Genomic DNA, 19761 nt, shown 5'->3' with positions numbered 1-19761 from the left:
TTGAATGGAGTTTTTGTTGACAAGATGAGGATTTTTTTTTTTCCCCAGCACTTCTCATATCTAAGTGTATTACTCAGTGAGCTGCTGGAGAAGTTTGGATCTCATTGTTGTAGTTGTCCCTATGGGGCTCCCCACCCCTGATTTCCTGAGTTGCACATGCACAGTGCTAAGAAAAGCCAGGACTGGGTTATTTTTCCTGGTTGGAACTGTTTTCCATGGATTATTTCAGGGTTTCTACGTCGCGTTGCGCCTCGTGGCCTGCGCCCAGAACGGCCACGACGTCAACATGAGCAGCCTCAGCCTGACTGTGCCACCCCCTAAATTTGTGAGTGACATCCCCCCAGATGTTTGCATGTGTTATGTGGGAAATAATCAGCTGGAATGTTGGAATAATGTCCTGTTCCAGACACGTGGGGCTGCAGGTCGATGGCAGAGCGTTCCCTGGGACGCTGCCACGGTGGGGTTTGCAAGTGTAACTCTTGGGCAGGAGGCTGGTGTGGCTGAACTCGACCAAAAAAGGAAGAAAAGAAGGTTATTTGGGGGCTGGGGCAGCAGGAATGGGCAGTAAAAGGCACAGCTGCAGCTTTGCTGTGTGTTTGGGTACCTAATGCACCGATAAATGTCCTTATCCAAGTGCTGTGATAGTGTAAATGACTTTTCTTCAGGCACAGCCTCTTTTCCCCAGTGTAGTTAAACCTCATGTCTATAAACACCTCTTAAAGCAATTAGGAAGCATTAGAGACACAAGTCTGTGTGTTTATATATATATAAACATACACATAAATAAAAATTCTTCCTTTTTTTAGCATGACAGTAGCAGTCCTTTGCTGATCACACCACCTTCAACAGACACTCACTGGGCTGTCAGGGTAAGTGTAAACCACAACACATTCCAGCCATTCTTTAAAAGGGAATCTTTTCCTTTGTGGGGGATTTTCCCAGTGAGAGAATTCTGTATCCACTGTATTTCCTGTTTCAGAAATCCTCCCTTTCTGGGCAGACTTGAGCCCAGCAGAGAATATTGAGGTGTAGTTTGACATGTGTAATAAGTATTAAACCACCCTTTGACAACCCCTGCTGGGATGTTTTTAAGACACAATGAATTTTAATCTTCTGCCTGGATTTCTTCCAGAATCCTACAATTAGGCATTTTCATTGTTTGGATAAAGCAACCCCACTGAGAACAGCAAAGTATTTCACCAAATCCACCCTGAATTATTAATTTACAGCTCGAGTTCCTGTGTTCTAGTTAGTATTCAGTGATACATGTAATATGTATCATTGGGGAAAAAAAATGATGCCTATATGTTAATTTTCAAATGCAAACATTTCCAAAAGGTAGAAATTTAATAAAATGACTTGCAATGCTGCTTATTTTTTTGGACTTACGTGTTGTGCTTCCAAGTGGGAAGAAGAGGTTTTAGTTCCACGGAGTTTATCGAAGTTTCTTTAAAACAAAAACACATCCTGGCTGCTGCATGGTAAAATCTCTCATCCAAGGCTGTAAAATAACCTTAGCTTTGAAATTAAGCTCCTAAATCTCTCTCCATGGGTTTACATTTGAGTGGAGCACCGTGGCACTTGCAAGAAAGCTTCGGAAATTTAGGCTGAACACATCCCTGACCAGCCTTAACTCCCTGCAAGGTCTCATTTTCGACACTCATTTTTACTTATTCAGACTATTTCTTACCAACTAGGTGGAAGAAAAAGCAAAGTTTGATGGTATTTTTGAAAGCCTTTTGCCAGTAAATGGTTTACTTTCAGGAGACAAAGTAAAACCAGTACTGATGAATTCAAAGCTACCTCTCGATATCCTCGGCAGGGTAAGTGTGTGCTGTTAAAACATTTACTGGTCTCTGTTTAAACTTCTCCTGGTTGCAGTGTGAAATATTTGAATGTCATTCATCGACACAGATGAGGTTTTGGCTGAGGTTCTGCACTGATTGCATGCTGTCAAGCAAGAACATTGAGTCTCTGAAGTCTTCCACTTTAAAATAAAAGTAACAGTAGTAATTTAGGCCCTGGAGTGGATTGGCTTAATTATATCTCTGTTTGTTTTAAGAGCTGAACATTTTTGATTTTGGTTGTTTAAAAGCAAGGAAAAGCTTTTCCAAACTTTCATAATATTAGCTTTTATAGCATTGTATTCCATTGTTTTGTCATTTTTACAAATGGCAGTTATTAGACATCCCATTAAACCCATCCACTGCTGGTACAGGAGAACACCTCAGAACATCCTCATTTATTGTACCTGTCAAATTGACAAGTTGGTTTTTTTTTCCCAAGATCTGAATTTAGTGCATCCATTGCATATTTACCAAGGAAGCAAACCTGAAAGTATTTTTTCTGCTCCCACTTAAAACACATTCTTTAATGCTTTGCACATTTATATGCCTGAGAATGAATTCATTCTGGGGAAGAGCTGTATCTGTGTCACATCCTTGCAATCTCTTCAGGAAGAGCTGCCTCTTTCTCTGTATTATCTACAAAATCTAAGTATAACTTGTTCAGAAAACCACCTCTGAGTGCTTATAGTCAGCTTGATGACTCCTTCATTGCACCATAGAAAGATGAAAAACCTGCCTGTGTTGCAACCAGAATTTGTTAGAGCTGGTGTTGATTCACACTGGCCAGAAAATTCATCAGAGAGTGTTCAGATTGTTTAATATAACTAATATGATCTGCACCAAAACCTGTGCAGAGTCTTTAGAGTCATGTTAATTTGATGAATGCACAAAATGTAACTTGCTGTCTAAATTGTTATTTTATCCTCATTGCTGTAGGTGTGGGATCTCAGTGACATTGATAAAGATGGTCACCTGGACAAGGATGAATTTGCTGTGGTAGGTTTGCTTTTCAATTCTCAATTCCCAACCCAGCCTGGCTGAGCAAAGAGCTCATTCTTTTTTCTCAAGGGCTTTGCAGCTTCCTCTGCCTCAGTTCACTCTTCTGATCTGCATTGTTCACACAGAGCTATTAAATGATCTTCCTCAAATCCATCCCCTGACTCTTGCCCATGCCATCGAGATTAAACTTGTTGGAATTCCCTCCCAAACGACCTGCTCTGGTTTCCATCTCTAATCTCACAACCTTTGTTTTACTGTGATGTAAATGACTGACACTGGAAGATCTCTATTTTTTTTCTGCTAACTGTCAATGTTATCTGACCTTTTTGCCTTTGCAGGCAATGCATTTGGTTTATAGAGCTCTTGAGAAAGAGTCAGTCCCTTCACAATTGCCCCCTTCTCTCATACCACCTTCCAAAAGAAAGAAGATGCCGGCGTTCCCCGGAGCCGTCCCCGTCCTCCCTGCCAGCCCCCCACCCAAAGACAGCCTCCGTTCCACGCCCTCCCACGGCAGTGTCAACAGCCTGAACAGCACAGGCAGTTTGTCTCCCAAGCACAGCATCAAACAACCCCAGGTACACATCTTCCTTTTTCTTTTCTTTGTTTTTGGGGCAGGAAAACTGCAGGGAAAAAAAAAACCAAACCCGCTCTTTGATTTCTGCCTCGTGCGAGCGCTCGGGTTTGGGGGTTGTAAATGAGAACAATCAGAGCTGGGAGAATGGAATACCAAAGGAATTTAATACCAAATTGAAGGAATTTAATGCCAGAGAAAGCATTAATCAGACTGGGAAGAGTGGAAGAAGAACAGGTGAATTGTAATCAGGGTGACCACGAGGTGGCAAATCTTAGAGGGGGAATTTTCACTTTACATGGGAAGTGAACCCATGGAAAGGTTTTACTCATGTATCTACTTTAATACCAAAGAAATCATTAATCTACCTTCTAAATCTCCTGTTATTAGTATGAAGACTTAACATGCCTAGTTGGATCTGTATTTCCAAAGAATCAATGCTTTTCAGCTGGTGAAGAGCTGTTTATCAGTGTTTTATTCAGATATAGAAGATGAAATTAAACCACGCAGTGAAAATAATTATTTCCCAGTCAGACTGGATTGGGCATCCAGCTCTGGGTGATGAATCTGCTCAGTGTGTTGATAAAGGCTGTTTCTCTCCTTCTGAACTGGCCCCCTTTGCTTTGCAGCCAGCTGTGAACTGGGTGGTGCCACTGTCCGAAAAAGTGAGATACGATGAGATTTTCCTAAAAACAGACACAGACATGGACGGCTTTGTGAGTGGCCAAGAAGTGAAGGACATTTTTATGCACTCAGGTCTGTCTCAGAATCTCCTAGCACATATATGGTAAGAATTCCCAAGTACCTGTATCTTTATAATTATTTTTTCCAGCCAGAACTGTGGGCCTGATGTTAATTTTTTGTTTCTAAGGGTGATGTGTTTTTTTTTTTCCCAGGGCTTTGGCAGACACGAGGCAGATGGGGAAGCTCAGCAAGGACCAGTTTGCACTTGCCATGTATCTCATCCAGCAGAAGGTCAGCAAAGGGATTGATCCTCCCCAAGTGTTAACCCCAGATATGATCCCCCCCACGGAGAGGAACACTCCCCTCCAGGTGAGTCAGTGATTATTTGCAGATAACACCGAGCTGATGTGCTTTGAAATGGGCTTTAAGGAGGAATTTTTAATATTTTTTTTCTTTAACTTTTGAAAATATTTGTAAATTTTTTTAAACAAGACTGATAGTGAAGAAAAATGCAGTAAAATATTCCATAAAATAAAATCATTCCATGAAAGGAGTCTCAGTGCTGAAAAAAGCCTAGCATGAAAAACACTCCTTTGTCATAGAGAAAGAATTTTTAAATTGAACACTTATATTTTTATTTAATGTATAAATGATAATATATTCTTCTATATCCAATTTTAACCCTGGGGAACTCATACCAGCAAATATTAAAAGCTGGTTGAGTAGCCTGTGCTCAGCACCAGATTCCTCTAGTGAGGAATTTTGTCATGGCTAAATGAAGAGTGCTGACTGCTAGTCCTGGGATTCATCCCTGTGCCATGCCAGTCCCCAGTCCTGCCTCCATCACTGCTGATGGATGGATCCACCTCCCTGCAGCATCTGATCCTTTGCTAAACCCTTTATTCCTTCCCTCAGCAGAGAATTTCTGGCAGTGAGATGAACAAACACTCCTGTCCCGTCAACACCTTCACCTTTTCTCTACTCTACGCTGTATTTTTCTTTCCTTCTTGCTTTACTCCCCCTAACCAGCAGCCTTTTGGAGCTGTAAATAACTCACCTCTTGCTGTCTTGCTGTTGCTGTGGCCCTTTTAAGGTTTCTCCTTGTCCTTTCCCTGTAGACCCTGGCAGGTTACTTGACCCCTGTAGGAGCTGAGATCTCGGCCCTGCCAGAAATGCGCCGTGTGAGTAACTGAGGCACCCCAGGGGATGGGGGTGACTTCAGAACCTGCCTTTCTTTGTGTCTCCACCTTTGCCTGGCTCTGCTCCTTGAGTTCTTTTTTCAAGTGTGTTTAGCTGAGCATAACATGAAATCAGCTGAGCTCAGTGAGCTTATTTAGTGGTTCTCATCCTGAGCAATGCAGCAGCTCATTTTCACTTATTTCACTTATTTCACTTATTTCATGGTCATGTTGGGTGGACACCTCCCTGTGACCCTGCCCAGCATTCAGTGCAGGTCTCTCAGCAAACCTCTACCTGGCCTGACAAAATCAAAGTGATATTAGAAACTTTTGATTTGCCACCTTGAAGAATTAGTCTGGATTATTTTTATTTATGGATTATTATATAGTGGCATATTGCAAAAGAAATGATCGCCCAAAATGAGGATTTAATTCAATTTAGTTTAATTATTTAAGCTGTATACTCACCTGTTCACCTTTTAGTCTGCTGATCTTGATTTATTGATCAGGTTCTTGCTTAGTTTTTTTGTGTTTAATAAAGCCAAGCTTTCTGTGGTTATCACAGCAGCCTCAAGGTGGGCGAAGCAAACAAACTGTGCTTTCTTCTTCTTAAAATGCTATTTAAAAATTGGAGATCTGTTTTTTCGTGCTAACAGGGAGTTCAGGGCTGCAGTTTTTGCTCAGCTGGGGTTTCTCAGAGCAGATCTTTTTATAACAATAACCAATGTTGTACCTAATACTGAGATCCTTTCTTAATAACTGCTGAGTCTTCTCTAAAAGACAAGATCTAAAAGACCTGAAGAATTGCAGAACTTGCCATGAATTCGTGGCAGGGCTCAAGGAGACCGAAATCCCAGTCATTACTCTCCTGTTGGCTGTAGCAGAACTGGGTTTTAGATCTGGAATTTTAATTTTAACTCTCCCACAGCCTGCAGTTCATCTGTTGCCACTGTGCATGTCCCTCAGCTGGAAGTGTGGCATGTCCTGCTTGTTGCACAATCATCTGGTGTGTCTTGTGGCACTTTGCAGATTCATATCCTGAGGATTTTATATCCCACCCTCTGTCCCCAGCATTTTAATTGACTGTTTTATTCTTAACAGGACAGTGCAAGTTCTGTTGGATCAGGAGAATTCACAGGGGTGAAAGAGCTGGATGACATCAGTCAGGAAATTGCTCAGCTGCAGAGGTAAAGCTGTGGACTGCTCACAGAATCTTGAATAATAACCAAATTAATCTCCTGTACTGATGTGTCAGTTTTCTTTTAGCCACTTTATTTGTCACTGAAATTGGTGACAAATCTCCCACTGATATCTTATTATGCAAAGCCAGCCTGGATTCTACTTCAGGACATTGATTATGGCCACAGATAGTAATAATTGATACATATAAACCTTTACTCCTTTAAAAAATATATGGGAATATGTACTGGCATTTTTAGCTACGTGGTGTTTCCAGAATAATGTTTAATTGGTTTTTGTGTGTGATGTATTATTTAACTAATAATAAATGCATGTGCTTGTTTATCTGGCAGAGAAAAATACTCCCTAGAGCAGGACATTAGGGAAAAGGAAGAATCAATCAGACAGAAAACCAACGAAGTTCAGGTAAAATCTTTTGTTTCTCCTTGGTAGCTTTCATTTTAATCCCAATAATATATGGGAATTAAGCTTTTTTTTTTGGTGTCTTTATGTTGCTGCTGGGCAAGTCTGTCTTTCTTTCTTTCATGGGTTTTTCCTCTGACTTAGAGAAAACATTTCTGATGGAGAACAGGAAAATAAAATTCTTTCATCTGATGCTGATTAATACAAACAGAAGATGATATGTGAGCAATTTAAAAGGGTTTTTTTTTAGTGCTTAACTAAGGCTGTAAATTAGGAAAACATTATTCCAGAGTATTTGGTTTGATAATCAGGATATAACTCAATTCCACGTGCTCTGATTTATTTCCTGATGTCTCACACAAATCCCTGCAGAAATAAAACACGTGCAGGGACTGTAGAAAATCTCGTGGATTTTACAAACCTGCTCATTCCTCGAGCATTCCTTGAACATTCCTCCAAATGTTGAGCTCTGAACTGTGGGATTTTTTTTTCCTCAGGAGCTGCAGAATGACCTGGACAGGGAGACGAGCACCTTGCAGGAGCTGGAGGCTCAGAAACAGGACGCCCAGGACAGGCTGGATGAGATGGACCAGCAGAAAGCCAAACTCAAGGACATGCTCAGTGATGTCAGGCAGAAATGCCAGGAGGAAACACAGGTGGTGAGTGTGTGGAATTCTGGGCGTGCCCAACAGGCTCCTGGCTGGAGGAAATGCTGTTTATTTAATGGAAAAACTCCCTTTCTCTGCTCATTTTGAGTGTAAATAGCGATTTCCACACCAACACAGAGGTCCAAGGAAGGATTTTGCTCACCTGAATGTACCTCTCATTGTGGTCCTAAAGGCACATGATCTCCAGGCATCTCTTTCTACAGAAATTGTTGTTCTGAGAATGTAGAAAACATTTATTCAACCTGACAAGGCTGTGGAAAAGCATCAGAGACAATCCCTGGCAGTGGTGCAGGTTTTGAGCCTCTGAATGTCATCAGGATTGGGTTAAAAGTGTTTTTTTTTCAGGGAGATACAATTGTCAATGGAAACAGCAGGTCACCTTAAAGTAGAAACTTAGTGTGGAACGTTGTGAGCAGGTGGGGAAGGAAGAAATGTATCAGCAGCTCTGTAATTTTAAACTCTTATAAAAATCAACTTCCTGCCTCTTGATAAATGTTTGAATGGAAGAGGGGCCAGGTTCTGCAAACTGCAAGGTAACCACCTAAGAGACACCTGTTCATCACCTGTGTAATCAGTGTGGTGCTTCTGTGAATTAAAATAGTGTTTCTTGGGTTTGTGGGCTGTGCTTTTATCGTGCATTTTGTGCAACATCAGAAGCAGCATTTCATTGTATTAAGTTCTAACTATTTTTCCTTAACAATTGATAGATTGCTTTACAACTTTCTGTTATTTATATTATGAATTCATCATTTAATAAGTTACATTTATCTCAAATTTCACTCTTTTTTTTTTTTTTTCTTCCAGATTTCATCACTAAAAATGCAGATTCAATCTCAGGAATCAGATTTAAAGTTACAGGAAGATGACCTTAACAGAGCAAAAGCAGAGCTGAACCGCCTGCAGCAGGAAGAGACTCAGCTAGAGCAGAGTATCCAGGCTGGAAAAGTGCAGCTTGAAACAATAATCAAATCTTTAAAATCAACCCAGGAAGAGATAAACCAGGTATTCATTGTGGTTTCTGCAATTTTTTGCTGCTTGTAATGCTGGAAAAATAATTTTTTTTTTAGAAAAGAAAACAAGTGCTGGCTCATGAAATAAACCTTTTTTTTTTGGGCTGGTTTATTCCCAGTGTGTGTCAGTGAAAAATTCATTTCTGGTGGGGAGGAAAATACAACATGGTCAATGAGAATTTTTCTTCTCAGGCAAGAAATAAACTGTCCCAGCTGCAGGAGAGCCAGCAGGAGGTCACCAAGAGCATCGAGGAGTACAATGAAGCCCTCAATGGCATCCATGGGGGCAGCCTGACCAACTTAGCAGACATGAGTGAAGGCCTTGGACACACAGAAAGAAGCAATTATGGAACTATGGTAAAAAAAAAATGACTTTTTCAGTGTGTTTGGCAATGATTAAACTGGTGACTTGCAGCTGATGGGAATTTATTGGGGTTTGGGGCATTAGCAGATCCCAGCAAAGCAGGGCAAGACTTTAAATGCTGGTGGAAAAACTGATTTTTGAGCCTCCTGTTGGCTCTTGTGCCTGTGTGACTGGAACAGTGGGGATATGGGTGCAAACTGTGATTCTGGAACCAAAAAGGGCTTTTTAACCCTGGATTTGTCACCTGTCACATGTTCAGTCTCAGGAGGGAGGTGGGACTTTATTTCCAGTTCAGGTGTTTTTGTTTGTTCTTGCACATTGTCCAGTTACCTTCTCTTGCTGGAAACTTCCCTTTAACCATCTCTTTCCTTCTTGTTTCCAACAGAATGTCCACAAATTTCTCCTTTGCAGTGATTTTTTTATCACATTATTGTTCCCTTCCCAAAATGCTTGGATGCTTCTCTTCTGCTTCAATAATTCCAGCACTGTTTATCTCATTTATTACATTTTCTTTTAATCACTATTTGTCCCAAAACTCATAAGATCCTTCAGGTTCTTAAAGATTTTTTCCAGTCACTTTCTATTGGGTATTTATTGATTTAGATATTAAATAATCCTCTAAATCACAAGAGTTTTCATTCTTTTTAGAGCCTCTTTCTTCTCTTAAATACAAAATTGCACAGGTGCTTGATTGTGCTTGCACATCAGCAAGGAAAACTTGTTTTCCAGAGCCCCTTGGAAGCACAGCATTTGCTGTGGGTTTAATATGAAGTTAAATATATGTCATGTACAGTAAATAATCAGCAGGCACTGCTGTTTGAATGCCCTGCCTTCAGCTTGGTCTGTAAAAACAAACTGCTCAAAAGAAGATTGAAAAATGTGGCCTTAAAACCCTTCACTGCTTCCTTTCTCTCCTTGCATGGCTTGCATAATATCCCATTTAATTTCCACTGCCAACTTCCAGATGTTTCTCTCACTTGCAAAACCCGAGAATCACTTACTGGAAGGAGACACCCAGTGTTATGTTCATGGTCATTTCTTTTTAAAACCATTTGTGCCCCTTTCCTGTTTCTCAATCCTTCCTTCCTCTTCCTCCTGGCTCCCTGCTGTTCTGAGCTGCTTTCATCTGCACCTTGTCAAGGGATGAAAAATGGGGTTGGGGGCGATGCAAGTGGGTAGTTGTTGCTGGGTGTTCCTCATTTTGGGATGGAATGGCTCTGGTTTTCCTTGGAATGGCAAACAGGGCTGTTTTCATCAGAAAACCCCACAACAGACCCAAACCATCCCAAAGGAACATCCTCAGGAGGCCTCAGAACTCGAGTTGTCATGAATTTCTGTCATCAAAAGGTGGGGGTGACTCTTGAAGGGGGAAATCGCTGCTTGGAGCTTTCAGAAGGAGTTAACAAGAAGCAATCTGGAATATGAGCCCTCAGGAGGAATTCCTTGTATCTGGAGCCCACAAATAGCCCATAAAATGTTTTAAAGAAGTGTCTTTACCTGAAGCTGAGCTGTCAAATGATGTGGGGGAGGAATTTTTTTTGGCAGTGTGATGGTTGGGGGTTGATTTGTTTTCATTATTTGAGTGGTTGAGGGTTGAATATTTTAATATGGGTAACAGTTGAACCTTTAATTGTTGTAAGCACTGTTATCTTCTGATGTTCTGTGTAGCCCTGGGCTATGTATTTCCTTCCAGCCTGGAATTACTTCAACTTGCAAGTCATGCATTCAGAAAGCTCTTCAGGAAGTTGTTTTTAAGATCCCCATTCAGGAGAAATTCTGTGCCAACTGAGTGTTTGAATCCTGGTAAGCTGCTGTGATGTTTTTCCACTTGGTTTTTAGGATGATCCGTTTAAGAACAAAGCCTTGATGTTCACCAACAACACCCAAGAATTGCACACAGACCCATTCCAGTCAGAAGATCCTTTCAAATCTGATCCATTTAAGGGAGCAGACCCTTTCAAAGGCAGTAAGTGATCTGACACCTTCCAAGACCAATCGTTGAGTAAATGATATTTTCACACACTTTCATCATCTTGCTCAATATTTTTCTGTTCTCCACAGGTGACCCATTCCAGCACGATCCTTTTGCAGAACAGCCCCCTGCTCCAGCAGGTAAGAACCCTTTGGATCACAGGATACCTGGGGGAGAAACAATCTGTAACCAAGCACAAAGATTTCCCAGCTTTTCCCTGGCTTCAGTTGTTTGGGTTGCACGTGGGGACAAAGACACCTGGCAGGTTTTTGTGCCTTCAGGAGCAGCAGTTTAATGAGAAGGGTGGAATTCAAACTTTACCAGATTCACCAAATCACTGTTTGTTCCTAAAGAATCAGTTTGAGTGTGAGGTCATTTTATATGTTCTATTTACCTTTTCCTGCTCCTTTCAGATCCCTTTGGAGGTGATCCCTTTAAGGAGAGTGACCCATTTCGTAGCTCTGCCCACGAGGATTTCTTCAAGAAGCCAGTGAAGAGCGACCCATTTACCTCAGATCCATTCACAAAACCCCCTGCTTTACCCTCAAAGGTCAGGCATTTTTAAATCTACACTCAATGGATTCCTTTACTGTTGACAGGCTCGTTGTCTGAAAGCTAAAAAGAGTGAAATAACTCAAAATACTTTTCTCTTAACTGGTGAAATGTCATTAATTTTACCCTTAAAAATTGATATGGATTGTTGAGGCAATCAGCAGTGTTCTCTCTGCTTCCAGGATAGTGAGGTGCAGTAAGGTGGATATTTTTCATCTCTGTTGGGAATTTCAGGCCACCATCACCCACTAATTCCCACCATTCCCTCCATTCCATTGATCTGTGCAGTCACATAGGGAATGGAGCTGAGGAACTGCTCTGGTCAATGGATTCCTGAGCCCCCTGCACAGAACACACCTGTTAAATCACAATTACAATGATATCTTTATATATCTATCTATATTTATATCTATAAATATAGCCCCAGTTCTGAACCTGTCCTGAGGCACATGTGTGTGCTTGTTTGGAGATGAGAGTTTGGTTTTTTATGGATTGTTTTTATTCCTCTTTCCCTCCCTCCTATGCAATTCTCTGCCTGTTGGCACCCAAGAGTTAGGACAATATTCCAGTTTGTCAGTGGGAGGGGTAGGATTGTCCTTGGATCAAAGCAGCTGAAAACAGCACCTCTTTAAAAAGGAGCAGTACCCAGACTCTGGATTAATAATAATATAAATGCCTGACTTGAATATTCAGTTTATTATTCTGTTGCTTAAAGACTAAGCACTTCAGTTTTCCTATTTTGGTAGCTAATGTTGTATTTCAGGATTTTTTTGCACTTGGCACCTGTAGGTTCTTGGTGTTTTGTTCAAGGGTATCAATAGCCAAATTTCATATAATCAGCTGATTTTACCCCAGTCTATTTCCACTGAGCAGAGTGATCTGAAACTGGAGATAATTGTGATTTTTGATGTGCATAAAAAGGCAAGGTGACAGTGCAGCAGAACAATAATTCTGTGTCTTTGTTCTCATTTAGCCTGACCCTTTTGAAAGCACTGATCCTTTTACGTCTTCCAGTATCTCTTCAAAAGGTCCAGGTAAGAGGAAAACATTTTCTTATGAAGATTAATAAGGAGGAATCTTTTTTATAAAAGAAGAATCAAATGTAAGAGTTGAAAATAGAGAATCTTGTGAACTGTTGGCCAAACAGCATCATGATCCTGCTGTGGGTTATGACACCAAATATTTCAGGTTTTTTCTTATTTTCTTTGAGTTTTTTCCCCTCCAAACAACTGGTACAAAACCAATTGTCTTATGGAATTCTCTTGTAACCTCTCATGCCAGCTATCAAAATACAGGCGTGTTTTCATCACCTGCCCAGTTCTGTGCTCCACTAGCAGCACCAGTTCTTTGTCACTGTTAAGTATTGTTTAAAAGAACCTCCTTTTCCCTGTTATCTGTTCCAGATCCCTTTGGAACGCTGGATCCGTTTGGAAGCGGTGCTTTCAGCAGTGGGGAGGGATTTGCAGACTTCAGTCAGATGTCAAAGGTAAAGGTTACGAGGAAAGCAACTGTCCCTTTAAAATTGGATGTGCAGAGAAATCAGAAATGGGTGCTGTGATTGTAAATTCTCAGCTGACAACCCAGGTCTGCTCCTTTGCTTTCTGATCGGCCCCACCAGTTGCTTAACAAAGCATTTCCCACCCGTGGCAGATGTGGCAGATCTTACCAAGACTGGCAGGGATAAATCAGGGATAAATCAGCTTTTCACAAACATTTTCAAACACCAGCTGAGCAAAAAGGAATTTCAAAGAAATTACCTTGCAGTGTTTTAACTTCTAAGAAGGGTGTTCAGTTACTTCGTAGAATTGTAGTACCCTGACTTGTTCCTGAATTTATCATGGAATTACTAAGCTTGGAAAAGACCTCTAAGATCATGGAGTCCAACCATTAACCAAACACACTAAAGATGTGTAAACTCTTAACAGTCACTCAACCTTTCCCATGTTTTAAGTGGGCAATTTGTTGTTCATTTTGAGTGGCAGATGAAGAGAAAGGTTCAGGATGCACCTGAAAAAGGAAAAGGATAATTGAAAAAGGATAATAAAAATTTTTATCTTCCTGAGGGGGAGTTTGGAATTTACAGTTTCCTTCAACTCCTTCTGTTTGTTCCACAGTAGTGCTTGAAAATTGTGGAGTAAATGTTAAAAATAAAAGAGATTATCATATCACCTGGACTAATTACATTTCATGTTTGTTTTTTTCTAACTTTTCATACCATTTTGGGGAGTTTACTCTCCACTAGGTGGCAACAGCCTTTACCAATATCGATGTGTCTGGCTCGAGGTAGAAATTTTAGCAAAGGTTTGACTACAGATTTTACCTTTGCTCCCCAAATCCCTCTTTCTTCATTTCCCATTGACAAATTTCCCTGCAGGGCATCATTTCTGTGCCCTTCTTATCCAGCAGGAGAGTCCTTCAGAAGAGCCAGCTGAGCACAGGCAGCATTAAATCCATGTTTTTGATATTTTCCCTGAGCTTTTCCCACAGCTGGGTGTCACTTGGAAAAAAAGTTTGGAATAAAACTTGGAATAAAGCTCCCCATTCTGCAGTGTTTTTCCAGGTTCTTCCATGATTTATCACAGTGGAGGTCAGGCTGTGGTGTGACTTCACTGCCAAATAGGAAAAAAAAAAAAAAATAGAGAGTTTTACTTCCTTTTATTTTTTTTTTCATCAGCTTTTTACTGGCACTAAAAATTCTCAAAGTAATTACGGTGATTAGAACACAATTTGAGTGTTAATGAATAATTATCTTATTTTTTTTTTAGAAATTAATGAAACCAGAGGGTTTTCCAGTGTGCTGACATCCTTTCTCTCCTCTCTTTCCCTCCTGCAGTCAGCAGCTCCCGACCCCTTCGCCTCCTCTTTTGGAGGGGGGGGATTTTCAGATGACCCTTTCAAAAGCAAAGCAGACACCCCAGCGTTGCCACCCAAGAAAAACGTCCCCCCACGGCCCAAGCCACCCAGTGGTAAGGAGGTTTTTATTTCTTTTAACAGCCACTCCCCCCAATTTTCAGTCTATTAATGGGTATAAGAATTTTCTATCTCATTATCTTACATTTCAACAGCAGAGGAAGGGATGAGATTATCAGCAAATCGGCAGGATTGTCAGTAAATCAGACTGGAAATCTTCAGATTGGAAAGCAGATGCTGAGGGAGTGGTGTGACAGATCTGTAAAATCGCTTGTGGCAAGGGAAAAGGGTGGGGAAAAAAAAATAGTCTGTCTATTCCAAGTAGGCAACACATCAGGTTAGTAAATGGCACCTTCAAAATGAAGAGGTTGGCTTTTATACAATCAGCTAAATTCAGGATTTATTGCTGTGTTTGCCAGAGAATGTGGTGAATGCAAAAAAAAATTTAAATGGCTTAAAAAAACCAACCCCTAGATAATTCTTGACAGAAACAGGGGCACCAGGGTGTCCCAAAAGCCAAAATGCTCTCTCTGGCTCCTGTGCAGCTGAGTGTCTGCAGGGCACTCTGACTCAGAGCTGCATCTTCACCTTGTTTGGATGCTCTTCCTGAGCCATCTGCCACAGGTACAAGGCTAGACAGGCCTGTCCTGATCAGTCTGTCCAGGTGGGATCATCCCTGCATTCACACATTCAAAATAAACAGAAAACACTTTCTGAACACAGAGCTGCTTCCTGCATCAGGTCCATTATGTATGGAAATTCGGGCAGGTGTTTAAATCTCCTGAATTGAAAATAAGATTTCTCTTAATGGAGCTTCTACTTCTACTTTTTTTTTTTCTCTTTTTTTTTTTTCTTTTTTTTTTTTACCCTCCCTGGAGTTGTTTTCAAAATATTCAGCCACCAGTGAAACCGTTTCAAGAACTGAAGCCACTTAGAACTCTTAGTTTCGAGTCTCCTTTTAACAACAGCAGCAGAGTTCGGTTGACACTGGGAAGGAACATTCAGTTGGCTAAAAAAAAAACAAAAAAAACCAAACCAACAAAACAACTTTCTGCTTATGAATAGGCACAGAATTTTGCACCAAACACCTGGCTCCACATCTATTGTTGACCTGGCTGCTTGTGCAAACCGGTTGTTCTCAAACAAAACTCCTTGCATCAGGGGAAAAGTTCTACTTGCCATGACCAAAGTTTCCATAACCATAACCCCAGGCTGATCCAAGGTTTGAAAGATCTTATTTCACCCAGCAGACAGAGCATTGTTTGCTCCTGTTCCTCTGATTTTCTTGCTTAAGAGGTGATGGTGAACACTGGAACCCTGAAATCTGTCAGGAAATGCTGAAGGGAGTCTTTATTGTGAATTATGTTATTTTTCTTTACTTGGCTTTCAAGGAAAGTATCTTCATTGGCCATCTTTTAAAGAGAAAAAGTCCACTTAAAAATTTTAGTGTTTAAAGGGACTAGATGAAGGTAAATGAGTCAAACAAATACTAAATATACCTATATGACCCCTTATATGTGGTTTCCTTTTATTCCTTGTTGGAAACATGATTATTCTTAGCAGGGGCAGTGTAACAGCAGCAGCAAAGGTGAGGATTGACTCACCTACAGGAGGCCTTTTTGGATTTGTGTCTCCTCATCCCCCTCTTTTGTACAAAAGGAGGAATTTGGTGAACGTTCAGCTTTGTTGATTAGGCTTTAATTTAGACACGATCGCTCAGGCTTTAATCAGCCTGTTCAAAACTGAGTGTGTCCCTTCCCCTCACAATATTTGGGAGTTTCTGCTGAAAGCAAACGTTGTTGTGATAAAATTGACTGAGGAGGAAGCAAAGCAGGGCTTGGTTTTGTTTTTTTTTTTTGGTGTGTGTGTGTTTTGTTTTTTAAAAGCAAACGAACCTCATGTGCTCGTGCACTTCTACTCCTCCCTTCCTTCCACAACTGAGACGATCTTCAGTGGTTACTTTTAGAGCACGAGAAATTCTAGAGTAATGTAGAGTTGATGGCAGCAAGAGATACCCTGGGGGTGTGCTAGAAATGGGAACAACTGCTCAGCAAACAAACACCAGGCGAGAAACTTCCGCTGCTTCTTACCTTGCTCGTCGCTCTCTTAAATTAAAACAACAAGGGGGTGATAAAGATCTTGCTGAAGGAGGAATAAATGCCAGTTATTACCAGACAAACCCGTAATTTGCCTCTCTGTTCCCAGTTTTGACTCTTTTTAGTAAAATTCTTTCTTTCTTTTTGGGGTGGGGGGGATTTTTTTTGTTGATATTGAAAAGCACTTTTGTGGTTTGGCTGCTCTGTGAGAGGCAGGTCCAAGGAGCTCTGGTAGAAAGTTCTGCTTGTCCTCAACCCTCTGCAGTCAAGTAGAAAACATAAATACTTGAAAACTCTTGATTTCCCAGGTAGTTGTGGGTAGGGGAGACCAACAGGATCCTGCAGAGATTGTTCCCAAGATGGTGCTTTTTGGAATGCAAAGCTTTTGAGGGGTTCTGTGTCATGCAAACATTGTCTGGAGCTGAACACAGGACCAGGGAACCACTTAGAATCATGGAATGTCCTGGCATGGAAGGGAGCCCCAAGGATCATCCAGTCCAACTCCAGGCCCTGCCCAGGACACCCCAACAATCCCCCCCTGTCCCTCAGAGCGTTGTCCAAACGCTCCTGGAGCCCTGGCAGCCTTGGGGCCGTGCCCACTGCCCTGGGGAGCCTGGGCAGTGCCCACCACCCTCTGGGGGAAGAACCTTTCCCTGAGATCCATCCCAACCCCCCTGGCACAGCTCCAGCCCTTCCCTGGCTCCTGTCCCTGGTCCCAGAGCAGAGCTCAGCGCCTGCCCCTCCGCCTGCCCTCGGGAGGAGCTGCAGCCCCTGAGGAGTCTCCCCTCAGTCTCCTCTGCTCCAGCTGAGCCAGCCAAGTGCCCTCAGCTGCTCCTCACACCCTTCCCCATCTCCGTGTCCCTCCTAGACTTGAGGTGAGGCCACCTGATGCCTCCCAGGACAGGGTGGCCCTTCAGGCTGCCAGGACACTCTGCTGACTCAGATCCATCTTGCCACCCACCAGGACCCCCAGATCCTTTTCCCCAGCACTGCTCTCCAACCTCCCATTCCCCAGCCTGTCTGTGCATCCAGGGGGCAGAATCCAGCACCTGAGCACGTTAAACTTCCCTTGGCTGGGGATTGCCCAGCCCTCAGGTTTGTCGAGATCTCTCTGAACAACATCTCTGCCTTCGAGGGAGTCAACAGCTCCTCCCAGCTCGGTGTCGTCACCAAACACGCTCAGTCTGCCTTCCAGTGCCACATCCAGGCCCTTTAGGAAGGAGCTGTAGAGCACTGGCCCTGAAATGGAGCCTTTTGGACACGAGCCCCTGTGACCCTTTAGGGATGGTGAGAGCAGAAAAGCCTCTCAGAGCAGTTTGTAGTTGAGGGGAGCTGCTCTCATATCCAGGCTCTGGAGATGATCTTCCTCCAGCACTCAGAGGAACTTCTGTGCCAGTGGGTCATGCCTGGCCTTGTACACCCTGACCTATTCACTGGCTGCTTGTGAAGTGAAAATGGGTTGGTTGGTTTGGTTGGTTGGGTTGGTTTTTGGTTGGTGTTTAGTTTGGTTGGGTTGGTTTTTGTTGGTGTTCAGGTTGTTTAGGTTGGTTGGGTTGGTTTTTGGTTGGTGTTTGGGTTGTTTAGGTTGCTTAGGTTGGTTTTAGTTGGTGTTCAGGTTGTTTAGGTTGGTTGGGTTGGTTTTAGTTGGTGTTTGGGTTGTTTAGGTTGGTTGGGTTGGTTTTAGTTGGTGTTTGGGTTGTTTAGGTTGGTTGGGTTGGTTTTTAGTTGGTGTTTAGGTTGGTTGGGTTGGTTTTTGGTTGGTGTTCAGGTTGGTTGGGTTGGTTGGGTTGGTTTTTAGTTTATGTTTAGTTTGCTTGGGTTGGTTTTAGTTGGTGTTTGGGTTGTTTTGGTTGGTTGGGTTGGTTTTTGGTTGGTGTCTGGGTTGTTTTGGTTGGTTGGGTTGGTTTTAGTTGGTGTTCAGGTTGTTTAGGTTGGTTGGGTTGGTTTTAGTTGGTGTCTGGGTTGTTTTGGTTGGTTGGGTTGTTTTTAGTTGGTGTTTGGGTTGTTTAGGTTGGTTGGGTTGGTTTTAGTTGGTGTTTGGGTTGTTTAGGTTGGTTGGGTTGGTTTTTAGTTGGTGTTTAGTTTGGTTGGGTTGGTTTTAGTTGGTGTTTAGGTTGGTTGGGTTGGTTTTTGGTTGGTGTCTGGGTTGTTTTGGTTGCTTAGGTCGTTTTTTAGTTGGTGTTTGGGTTGTTTAGGTTGGTTGGGTTGGTTTTTAGTTGGTGTTTAGTTTGGTTGGGTTGGTTTTTGGTTGGTGTTCAGGTTGTTTAGGTTGGTTGGGTTGGTTTTTGGTTGGTGTTTGGGTTGTTCAGGTTGGTTGGGTTGGTTTTTGGTTGGTGTTTAGTTTGGTTGGGTTGGTTTTAGTTGGTGTTTGGGTTGTTTTGGTTGGTTGGGTTGGTTTTAGTTGGTGTTTAGTTTGGTTGGGTTGGTTTTTGGTTGGTGTTCAGGTTATTTTGGTTGGTTGGGTTGGTTTTTGAGTTGATGTCTGGGTTTTCTCACAGCTGGAACGTTGAGGAGAGGCTGTGACCTGCGTGTCTCAGCAGATGGTTCAGTTCACACTGTCTGTCAGGCAGGGATAGGCAAAGCCTTGCTGTGTGGTGTGGATTAGACACCCTTCAGATCCATATCTTCCCATTCTTGAGCACTGAGATTAGGAGAGGGGCCGACAATCTTAGATTATTTCCTTGTATCTTGGGTAGAATCTCCGGCTTATGCTTGGTCTGTTCATCGTAAATCATTTTCCTTCTTTCTTACTCCACTTTGAACCGAAGTCTTTCAAGATCTCTTAGATATTACAGAGTCTTAATCTGATCCTTGCTTGGTCCAAATGTCATGGGGTTTTTTTGGGGTTAAATGCTCTGTTGTGGGTTTTTTCAATATAATTATTTAGAGCTTAAGAGCAGAATCTTTAAAGAGAATTGAAGGAAGGTTTAATAACTCATAACTCAGTGAATCCAAACAGAGAATGGCAAGGAGAAGGTTCCAAAGTGTGCCCCAGGAGCAGCAAACCTGGATACCTGTGCACATCAACTTACTGTCACATGGAAAGATGTGACAAATCACACTCTCTGGTTTAAGATTCCCTTTTGGGCTTGAGGAAAATCAGCTAAGAGGAATCTCTTTAGGTCTTTGGGGTGGGAAGGAAATGCCCAAGGCAGTGTGTGCCTGTTCTCTCTCCTCAGGGCTGTGCTCATATCCATAAAGTTCCTGCTGGATAGGAGGTTTCATCCATTTGATGTTCACCAGGTGGTACTGGAGAACTTGCAGGTTTCTTTGGAGATGAGTGGAAGGATTTTTTTAATTGATTGATG

At 42.1% G+C, this 19761-nt stretch overlaps 1 protein-coding gene across 3 annotated transcripts in view; it reads left to right on the top strand.

Annotated features, from left to right (window-relative positions):
• Positions 1–19761, top strand: part of EPS15L1 (epidermal growth factor receptor pathway substrate 15 like 1) — a 42546-nt gene that overhangs the window by 5173 nt on the left and 17612 nt on the right. For 2 of the 3 annotated variants that reach the window (XM_050320960.1, XM_050320962.1), the window contains exons 5-23: positions 230–325; positions 807–869; positions 1698–1823; positions 2784–2843; positions 3185–3421; positions 4047–4204; positions 4314–4470; positions 5220–5282; positions 6381–6466; positions 6812–6884; positions 7379–7540; positions 8354–8551; positions 8752–8916; positions 10763–10889; positions 10985–11035; positions 11309–11445; positions 12421–12481; positions 12851–12933; positions 14281–14413. In XM_050320960.1, the coding sequence (XP_050176917.1) occupies positions 230–325; positions 807–869; positions 1698–1823; positions 2784–2843; positions 3185–3421; positions 4047–4204; positions 4314–4470; positions 5220–5282; positions 6381–6466; positions 6812–6884; positions 7379–7540; positions 8354–8551; positions 8752–8916; positions 10763–10889; positions 10985–11035; positions 11309–11445; positions 12421–12481; positions 12851–12933; positions 14281–14413 (2236 nt within the window). The remainder of the gene's footprint in view (positions 1–229; positions 326–806; positions 870–1697; positions 1824–2783; positions 2844–3184; positions 3422–4046; positions 4205–4313; positions 4471–5219; positions 5283–6380; positions 6467–6811; positions 6885–7378; positions 7541–8353; positions 8552–8751; positions 8917–10762; positions 10890–10984; positions 11036–11308; positions 11446–12420; positions 12482–12850; positions 12934–14280; positions 14414–19761) is intronic. The other variant, XM_050320961.1, reaches the window with a different exon arrangement.

Source organism: Myiozetetes cayanensis, unplaced genomic scaffold, assembly GCF_022539395.1.
Source record: "Myiozetetes cayanensis isolate MyiCay16 unplaced genomic scaffold, myiCay2020 scf26, whole genome shotgun sequence".
Classification (NCBI taxonomy): domain Eukaryota; kingdom Metazoa; phylum Chordata; class Aves; order Passeriformes; family Tyrannidae; genus Myiozetetes; species Myiozetetes cayanensis.
Note: the sequence above shows the minus strand (reverse complement) of the source record. Positions and strands in the feature narration are given on the sequence as shown.